Source organism: Onychostruthus taczanowskii, unplaced genomic scaffold (genome assembly GCF_017590055.1).
Source record: "Onychostruthus taczanowskii isolate IOZ18803 unplaced genomic scaffold, ASM1759005v1 scaffold20, whole genome shotgun sequence".
NCBI lineage: Eukaryota > Metazoa > Chordata > Aves > Passeriformes > Passeridae > Onychostruthus > Onychostruthus taczanowskii.
Genome location: NW_024499240.1, coordinates 747,734 through 758,208, shown reverse-complemented (window position 1 = coordinate 758,208; position 10,475 = coordinate 747,734). Strand labels below are relative to the sequence as shown.

The following is a 10,475-nucleotide window of genomic DNA, read 5'->3' as shown; positions in this document are numbered from 1 at the left end:
GGCCAAATGACCCATGTTAAAATATGTGTAATGCTTACCTCTTAGCAATAAAATAAATGTTGTTCATGAGAAGATATGATCCTTCCTGAGCAATTTTCTCAGCTTCCTGAATGTACAGAGGGATGGAAAAATTGAGACATAAAAACTGACACCTGGATTTGAATCATACTATGATTGAATGGCAGACTGAAGAAAGGTCATTATGAAGGTCTTGTCTGTGAGGGACTGAGACTAAAGCCATGTCTTACCTTTTCCTTTGACAAACTGAAGAGGCTGAGCTGAAATGTGAATCCAAATATCAACGTTCTTCATGCAGACAAGTAATTTCTTTTCATTTTAACTATGCTGTTTGGAAGAAAGGTTCCTCCCTGTTTGGAAGTCTCTTATTTATGCCTACAAGAATACCCGTCACACACACAAATGTGCTTAACTGCTCCCAGCTGAGTTGGTTCATATATATGTTTTACAAAAGGACTTTATATTGAGCATATGTTTTCTAGGAATGTCTTCATCTCTTTATCCTTCTAAGAAATGTGTTGTCTTACTATATCATGCTAAGAACATACTTAAAAGAAAAAAAATGAAATGGAAAGGACAATGCAATCTCTCCATTGATTTAACAATCTAGATCTTAAAAAGATATGGGTTTTTTTTTCCTTTTACTGGTTACAAGAATCCATGCACTGTACTAAAAACTGACAGCTGTGGTTAAAATCTTGTATAAATATGTTAAAAAATATATGGCAAATTTCCTTAGTTCTGTTAAATACTCATGTAAACATATCGTCAACAAGTATTAATTTCATTTATTTTAATTATTCAAATTTTCAGTTCTCTCAGATTACTTTTACTTCCTTTGCTGGTGTTTTGAATGCTTAATTGGATTCTGAGATGGGGAAAATGTCCAGGACTGGTAAGAAAACGCACATTCAGTAGTTAAAGAAAGTAGTGCTAAATGTATTCTATGTGGTGACCATGGTTAAAACAAACAGTATGGGGGAAAAAAAAAACCAAAAGGGAGAAGGGCTTTCAGCATGGTCTGCTGTCTCTTTCTCTTTAAATACAAATGAGCAACAAAGAACAAAAACCTAATTTCTTTTATTTAGCATTCAGAATGATGATGTGTCCTTGCCCATGGCAGGAGGGTTGGAAATAGGTATTTAAGTTCCCTTCCACCCAAACCATCCTGTGGTTCTTCTGAGGGACGGCCAAAATCCGGGAAGCTCATAGGGATAGGAAACACCGGCTCTTGGAGCCAGGCACGAGCGGAGCCGTGGGACCTGCGGGCTGCTCCCGGCCGCGAGGAGACCTGGCCCCTGGCGGCACGGAAGGTTCCAGGGTGGGAGCTGGCGTGCAGAGGCTGCGCTGGCGTTTCCCGGTGCCGAGCCGAGGGCCCGCGGCCTCGGCGCGGCGCGCTAGGGGGCGCTGTGCCCCGGCGCGGGGCCCGGCCAGAGCCCGGCTCACAGCGGCCCGGCCGGGGGCACCGCCTGCTCGTCAGGAGCTGCTGCCCCACGGCCTCTGCTGAGATGGAAGGGACCCACAAGGATCATCAACTCCCTGCCCTGCACAGCAGCATGGCCAGGAGCCGCGCCGTGTGCCCGAGAGCATTGTCCGAACGCATCCTGAACTCCTCCAGGCCGCACTTGTGACCGCTTCCCTGGGGAGCCTGTCCCGGTGCTTTTTCTTATATCCAACCGAAACCTGCCCTTACGCAGCTTTTCCCTCGGGTCCCGTCACTGTCACTGCTCAGTGTCTGTCCCTCCTGTCTCCCTTGGGAAGATGCTGCAGGCTGTGATGAGGTCTGAGGACCTCATTGTTGTTCTGTCCAAGACACTGCTGCTCCTGCCTGGCAGGGCTGCCCCACGCACGGAACCGTGTGCGATACCCCGAAAATTCTGCCCTGCAGCTGTTGTCACACGTGCTGGCGTTCCTTAGGTTTTGTAGGGAGTCTAAGGTTGTAAATGAACTAGAAATTATAATAAACTAAACCTATAAAACCTTTGTGAATTCCTAATATATTTGATAAGCTGCTATTGAAGTATGAAAATCTGAAACTGAATTCTAAAGATGACTGCAAGGTTTATCAAATACTTGCTAGTCTCTAAGTCCTCTGAGAAAAACTTGTTAATGTTCTTTATTGCTAGAGATGTGTTGATTACAGCTCAGACTTTGCCTTGTTTATTTACAGTTTTTAGGTCCCCTTGGAGCATATGTTTGGAGATTTAATGCCTTTGTGTCTCCCCTAGTGAAAATGGAAGCAAAAGTACTTTATATACATCAAATTATTTTTTAAAAGCATCAAAATTCATAAAATGATGCAATAAATATTGCTAGCATCTGATAGAAATATTATCCCACAATCAGAGAGTACTTTCATAAGTTTCTCAGTGGATTAAAGCCCCAGAGACCAGAACTGCAAATGCAATATTTTTGTTTGGGTAGCTTTCCACCAAAATAAATATACTTTGGTTTATAAAGAGTTGTTGTGAAACACAGGAACTGGAAAGGTTTTTAAATGGTATGAACATTTTGCTGTCTATCTGAAACACTTTTTTGGTACTACAATGTTTCTGACAGACATGAAATCCAATCCTAAGGAAGGGAAGAACTATTAAGAGAAGACTCATAATTTAGGAAACAAGACAGATACGAAACAGTTAAACCTACAGATATAAGAGTTCAAAGTGTTTTTTTAGTGCATTCAATTACTTATGTTAGAAACAACAAAACTGGAGAACTTGGAATCACAAAATCCAAGATTATGGTGTTGGGTTTTTTGTTTGTTTTTTTTTCCCCCTAATATGTATTGTTCTTTTATTTCTATTGTTTGCAACAAAAATTATATCCTTTATAATATTGTAACAGTCACATAGACCTTTCTCATACCAGTTTTATGTCTGTGAATGCACTAAAAAATTGTTTCAGAAAAGTATTGTGAAGATGAATCAAAAAAATACTGTGACATCACAATAAAAGGATGGCTAATAAATATCATAAATGTTTATTATTAAATGCAAAAGTGTTTGTCTTCTCGGTCAGGAATTTGGCATGTCCTGAAACATCACAAAACGGACCCAGAAGGATCTCAGTTTATCAGATTGACTATTTTCCTCTATGATTTTTCAGAAATAAGAAACCTTTTAAATCACCTGAGAAATACACCATAAGTGGGACATCTACCTGGGCCTTGCTGTTAGTTCCACAGATTCCCATCAGCACTGGCATTACTGTCTGCCAGACAGAGGAGAATAAATGAAGTTGCCCAACTTTGCTTTGTCAGTGCTGCATGACTTGAGGACCATTTCAGCAGCGAGTGCTGGGGCTTCCACAGCAGGGTCGTCAGCTAGAAAGAATCACCCAACCCAGCTGGACTGAAGAGCTGGCATTTCATCCAGACCACAGAGATGGATCCAAAGCCAAGGAGGAAGCTTCCATTTTTACAGGAGATCAAGGGTGCTGACACTTTAATGTTTTTCTGAATTATGCAGTAGAGACACATCGCCTATTAGTTCTGACAATGTATTGCACTGTGTTAATCTGTAAGTACACAGGCAGAGTGTCCAGCATTTACAAATAGTTTGTGATAAACATGACAAATTGTGAATGAAGCTCAAATACATGCACTAATTCAAAATGGCAATGTGGTTTGGTCCTTTTTTTGTGTAAAGAAATCAAATAAAAATAGCACTGAGAGATATCTGTTGAGATAAATACTGTGTTTTGTTCGTGTGAAAAAGGGGGTTCAAATGTTCAATAAAATGACATTCTTTGGTTTCATTAAATTAAAAATTTAAGACATCAAAAATGTAGAACCTAATGATAATGAGTAAATTGCCTATGCTTTTTGAATTATTCATGCACTTTCTTAAGGAAAGCAAGCTCATGCAATTGTTTTCCCTATTCACCTTCATCATCCCTTATGTCATCATGATTTTTGAAGCCTCCAAGAGATTTCAGTGAAAGGTGATGGTAGAGCAGAGGTCACAGCTAGGATGACCCTGAGGGCTGCTTGAAAGTCAGTAGGTGGGAAAGGGCAAGGAAACTTCTGTGCTGCTTGAGAGCCCCCAGGTGGGGTTCAGCCTGGGCCCTCTGGCCAGACAGCACTTGAATTAAACCAGCTCACCCTTATGTGGGACCACACATGGGTGTGGGGCAGCTCAAGGAGTTGCTGTGTGTGATGGAAGCAGCAGGAGGAGTTTGAGACATTGGAAAGATTTGCTAGATGGTTTATAAGCTGTACAACTTGTCTAAACTGTGTGTAAATTGGAAGGTGTACATTTCATGCTTTGGAATAGTTTTATTCCAAAAATAGGAAAATTTAGAGGCATTTAGGGTCATACTGGAATGAAGCCTGGATGTTGCATCCTTCAGTTGCTTGAGATGTGGCTAAAGACAGTGCAATATGTCCGTAAAGTCTTCAGAAACAAGATGGCTGTTATCTGTGTGAATTAAACTTTCAGTTTTTGTTTGCATGGCAGGAAAACCCCCATATTTGTTCCAAATTATATATAAATGTTTAAAATCAATGGTTGGAATTCCATCAGGACCAACCATGGCTGGTTGGTCAAACTAGTAAAAAGACACCCACAATTCTTCTTATTATACTGCAGCCAGAGCAGGCTGGTGTTTAAGGAAAAAGGGGAGGAATGGCAAATTCTGCCCTGAAACTGAGATGAGAAAACTGGAAGGGAATATCTTAATGAAAGAATTGCAGCTGATCAGTATTTCGTGGAGGTACAATTATTCTGTTCCTTGTTCATTTGCTCGCACAGTGAAGAGAGATTATTGCTAGAGAGACTCCAGGATAGTTAAGAACTGCATGGGATGGAAGTTTCTGATAAATAATATATGAATAGAAGTGGGATTCTTAACTATTTCCACCCTAGAATGAACATAGTCGTGTAATACAACTCACTTTTGGCATCATGAGAAGACTATTTGCATAAAACATGTATTAAATAGATCTATAGAGCTGGACCAACAAGAGGTGCCTCACAAAGTTTTACGAAGAATGCTGGAAAAAACCATATAGAAAATGGGGCACTTACATGGGAAAGGATACTCTCAGACCTGTCTAAACGTGAGGAAAAGGTTATCACCCAAATTCATGGTGATATGTTTAGCTGCAAACACAACCTGTTTTCATGTGCAGTCTGGAGGCATCTTTTGTGGGCGTCCATTGACAATAGTGGAAGCATTGCCTGGTGCACATGAAACCATGAAAGGGGAGCTTCAAATGCAGAATATGCTAGATGCCTGCATGTTAGTGCCAGTTAAATACTTCACTTGCACAATCTTAGAATGCTGTATAGCCCTGCTGTATAGATTTTCAGAAGTGAATTACGGTGCCTGCAGCTGTCAGGAGCAGCTGAGCCAGTGCAGTGCATGGCTCAGCTGTAAGGATAAACAAGGGCATGCTACATTCAGCAGTGTTCCAGGGAAATGCTCTTACACCAGGACAGCTACTGTAAAAGTACAGAATTGTAGTCACTCCGTTGAAATAAATATTTAAGAATTTGCTGAAAGGGTTAATTGCCACTAAAGCTAGAGAGCTGATTTAACTGATGACAACAATCAAGTGCTTTTCATCTTGGTGGCCCATGAACAATGGCTGTTTATTTAGCCTTTGTGCTTGAGTGTGGCCTAGTGCGACCTAAATTGAAGAGTCTTTCATTTGTGTTGCAAAGCAGTCAAGGCCCTGCGATGGGGCTAAGGGGTGGCATTACAACAAGGAGGTTTTGCAAGTAATTGGAACAGTGTGTGTTGAAGGCAAGAAGTTTTGGTGGACAGCTTAAACCCCACTGCATTTCCGTAGCCCTAACGTGCTGTCTGAGGATGTAAAATGGATTCTTGGTTTGTTAACATTTGTATGTGAATTAGGATGCAGTACCTGGCTTCTCTGCATTCACAACTGATGCACTGCCGCTGCTTCCATTTGCTTTAGTCCTTTCATGTGAATCGAACTCGGCAGATTCTTAGCGAGTGATTGCGGTGCCCTGTGCAGGCAAAGAATGGGGTGAATGTTTGACACAGTTTGCAAACAGAAGTAAGGCACAGGGTAATTTAGCGACTTGCTCACCCTCTCACCCACATGCTGTGGTACATCTGGTTTCGAAGAAAGATCTCCCAAAACTCAAGCTAGATCTTAACTAGAAAAAAAGGTCTTGTTCAAATATCCCTGACTGTGGCATAGTAATAGCGGTTTCAGCACAAACATGTCTGTCTCTCGCAGCCCAACCAATGCAAAGACCACTGATGATGCAGAGGACAGCAGTCCCCTCGGTTCCTGAAGTGAGATGGTTTAAATACATTTGCCTCCTATTCTGCATTGCATTTGACTTTTTCTGCCCTAGGGTAGAACTCCTGACGTTTGAGTTAATCTGTACAGCGTGAATGGGATTTCTCTTACAACACTATTGGAGTCAGTGCATAACCAGTGATTGGGTTCAACCGAGTTGCCCTAAAACTCCTCTGAATGGCAGCACATACAGCACTTCTCAGACATTTGCAGCAAGAACCCAACTGTGTTTTCATCATATTTTAATCACTCCTGAGCAGTTAGAGAATATCCGTGATAAAGTAGTAATGTAAAAGAAAAACACCTAGAATTTAATAGAATTTAATATTGTTTCATTAATACTCAGTGAACTCTGGCCATAGACAAAATTATGGAGTACTGTTTTCCTTAACATGTTGTAGGAAGTCAGCTTTTTACTCTTTTGTGTATCCACTTGCTTCCAGAACACACCTCAGTGTTTATCTTCCTTCTTAATGTGGTGCATAAATGAGGGAAGCATTTTAAACCTTTTGAGTATTTAGTCATGATGACAGGAGTTGGTACCACCAGCCAGCATAAACTGTTTCAATTTAAAAATTTTTATGTGCCCTTGCAATTAACATAAAATAAGTATTTAAATCCAAACATTTCCATTAGTATGAAAAGTTAAGAAATTAGTAATTTGGTTTAAAGTTTCATTTGCAATGATATCCTGTCTATAATGCACAACTTGCATTCATATTACTAAGTTGGCTGAATAATCAACATATTAAAAAGACAAATGCAGAGATTGCCTTGTGTGATGCTAAATTTAATTTTTTTGACCCAAGAATTCTTAATTCATTAATTCAGTAAACACCTTAACTATAATTTAAAAAAAATTAAAAATGCTGTAACTGAAGTTTATGTAAATGATCCCAATAAAATAATTATATCTTCTAACCTTTTTTTAATAAAAACTGAGTATTATTTTCAAACTTTCAGTGATCACCACTGGGATCACTACACTGTAATGTTTGCAGTATTAAGTTGCAGGCTTATTTTTTAAATTCAATGGTAAATATTAAACTATGAATTTTGAACTTCTTTAATGTCAGCTTCACAGATATTCCAATAGAATAAGATCTTTAATTAGAAAATATTCTGGTTGCAAATGGAACTAAACTGGTTTCATCATTATATTAACAGTGACACATCTTTGGGGATGAGATTAATCTTTAGAGCAAAAGGCTTTGTTTGAGAAAGTTCTAAGTCTTTGCAAGGAGAGACTGGGAAGGAACTTGGAGATCAGCTTTAGCTGTTGTGGTTGAAATCAAATACTCTCTTAGCCAGATTTGTTCTTTCATCACTTCCAGGAGCTGTTGTGGCAGAGTGCATTGCTGCTTCTCTTGCTGGCAGCCATCAGCCATTACCTATAACTTGACACAGTTAAGCTGGAGACTGTTGCAGTTGTAAATGCTGGAATGATATAGGCTGCATTTCCCTTCTCCTCATTTCCTGAAGGTTTTTTGTTGGTTTCTTTTGTTTTTTTGGTTTTTGTTTTTTTTTTCCTGGATGCTCCTCTCCTCATTCAGGATTGCACAATGTACTTTTGACAACCACAGTTGCTGTTTACATGAAAATGGATTCTAGGAAAACACTCTTAATTTCCAGATGTCTTCAGTATAACGTTTTCTTTCAGATCTCATTCTTTCTTTCTCCTCAGAAAAATCCCCACAAAGTGCATCCATCAGTCCATCAGTCTTGATTTCATCTTTTTCCTTGTTTGGTTTTGTTTTGTTTTTTAAAGGAAACTAAGTGTACTAGCACCGGTAACCTGTCAGCTTATGAGAGGCCAGCACCACATTCTTTGAAGTTCAACCAAGAACTTCAGACCACAATTTGGCAGTTCTCAAAGCAGTCTACAACAGTATCCTCACGTATCTGGGCTGTAGTAACACATTTCCCCATGAAGTTCTGAAGCTTAATTTCTGCCGTCCTCTGACAACGCACTACCCTGGAGCCATATTACCTGGCATTCTTTGGAGATAATTGCTGCCTGTATGCTTTTTCCACTGCATAAATGCCAGTAAACAGGAGACAGCTGATTTTAGCCATGGCCATTTCAGTTCTCCAGATGCACATTCTTAACCCCCTCAAATACCTGATATTTCTGTTCTGTTCAGCTTTCCCCTAGCTTTAATCTTTGTTCCTCTCACAAGAAGATATTACCAGCTCCTATGTTTTTTGTGCTTCTACTTGTTTTCATAGTCATTCTAGCCGTGTGCTGACAAACAAAAAACCACCCCAAAACAATACAAACAAACCCCCAAACCTAAGGAAAACTCAAAAGCTCCCATGCCTTTTCTGAAGAAAACGCCTTCTCCTAAAGATGCCACTAGTCCTTTAATCTGCGTAGACTGCAAAGTGTGTACAATTCTCTTTCCTGGAAAGAAAAAACCCCAAACTTTTAAAGTGATCTTAATAGCTGGCAAGGAGAGCTGCAATGTCATTTGTGTAATTGTCCTCTGCTCAGCTGGAATTTGGAAGACCATCTGCAGTTACCTCTCATTGCTCAGCCTGCACCAGGGTTTCATGGCTGCACAAAGGCTGCCTTTGCTATCACCCTGGGATACCTGTACATCCTTCAGGTTTTTAATTCTTTCCGCTATTATCACATTTAGTTTGGCTGAGGTTAATAAAACCAGGGGTTTTGGTGGGCCTTATATACACGTTTTATTAATCAAACAGTACCGCAATACAAAAATGATTGTGGTTAGTGTGACAAAGAAATGGCATCTGCTTAATGCTCTGAGGATCAGCTCATCTTTTGGTTGAAAAGAGATGGATTTGTCAGAAGTAAACCGACTGGACTGAGTTTTTTACACACAACAGTAGAGCATAGTATGCAGCTGGTCCCTACTTCTAACGTTCAGGAAATCAGCTTTCTCAGAGAAAATATCGAGTGAAAAAATATAGCTATTACTGTCTATAACAGGAATGTTTCCTGTTGGAGAACTCAGCACCACTGGCTGAAGTGCAAATTTAAGAACGTGCAATGGGCCAGACAGAGAATTTGGTCTGGCTTTGTGGTTGCTGCTCTGTAAACTGATTTTAGCACTGCAGTCTCTTCTGCTCCGGCAGATAAATGCACCCTGTACCGTCAGGCGGAATTGAAGCCAAATTTGGTTTTCCAAAATTGTACCCAGTTTCCCCCTCCAGCTTGTGCCCTGCACCACTGCTCAGCTGCGGGATGCACAAAAGAGGGAAGGCGATAACAAAGCACAACCAGGCTAATTAGGTCAGAGCCGAGCCGGGCGCGATACGGCCACTGCAGCCCTCCTCCTCCTCCTCTCCTCCAGAACGTGGAAAGCCTCCCCTCCGCTCCCGCCGGGCACCGCAGCTTTCCCCGGCGCTGGAGCGGCCCTCGGGCCGAGCGGCGCCGCTCGCGGCTGGGGCTCGCCCCGGGCGCCGAGCGGGGCTAAGCGCCTCCCCTCGCCCCCGTCCCCCGCCCCTCCGGCAGCCCTGCCCCGCCGCCTGGCACCGCCGCGCCGGCCCCGAGCGCTCCCCGCGCCGCCGCTCCGCTGCCGCTGCTGCTCGGCCCGGCCGGGCGGGGACTTGGCAGGAACTCCCGGGCAGAGAGCGAGAGTGCCTGCCCCCGCTCCGCTCCGCTGTGGCTTTTGGGTGGAGGAAGGTCTGAGCTCGGCCGAGGAGCAGCAGCAGCAGCCGCCGCCGCCGGAAAGGAAGAGGCAGGAGGGGAGAGAGACACGGAGAGGCGGCTGGAGCCCCCCAAAGTACCCCCCCATCCCTGCACTGCAGGCTACATTTCCAGCTTCATGGGCAAAGTGTGGAAACAGCAGATGTACCCCCAGTACACCACCTACTACTACCCCCAGTATCTGCAGGCGAAGGTAGGGTCCGGCACGCCGGGCGGCGCGGCGGGTCTGGGGCTGGCCCCGCTCCGGGCGGCCGGACAGGGCCGGGCCGGGCGGGAGCTCCGCGGCTGGGGCACGGCCCGGGGGAGGCGGTCAGGTTGCACCGGGGGACGGAGACAGGAAAGAGCCGGCAGCCCCTTCCTGCCGCCGCCCCGGGAGCCCCCGCCGGGCTTCCACCGCTTCTCCTCGCTCCCGACCGTGCAGTCTCCGACCTGACTCCCCTCTCGCCTTTCCCCTCCCGCTGTCGGTCCCTCCTCTTCCCCAGGGCTCTCGGCGTGTCTCCT

The 10,475-nt window shown here is 43.2% G+C and overlaps 1 protein-coding gene across 2 annotated transcripts in view; it reads left to right on the top strand.

Moving 5' to 3' along the window:
• Nucleotides 1-9,857: 9,857 nt before the first annotated feature.
• Nucleotides 9,858-10,475, top strand: part of RBMS1 (RNA binding motif single stranded interacting protein 1) — a 142,290-nt gene continuing 141,672 nt past the window's right edge. For both annotated transcript variants that reach the window (XM_041403284.1, XM_041403283.1), the window contains exon 1: nucleotides 9,858-10,167. In XM_041403284.1, the coding sequence (XP_041259218.1) occupies nucleotides 10,093-10,167 (75 nt within the window). In that variant the 5' untranslated portion in view covers nucleotides 9,858-10,092. The remainder of the gene's footprint in view (nucleotides 10,168-10,475) is intronic.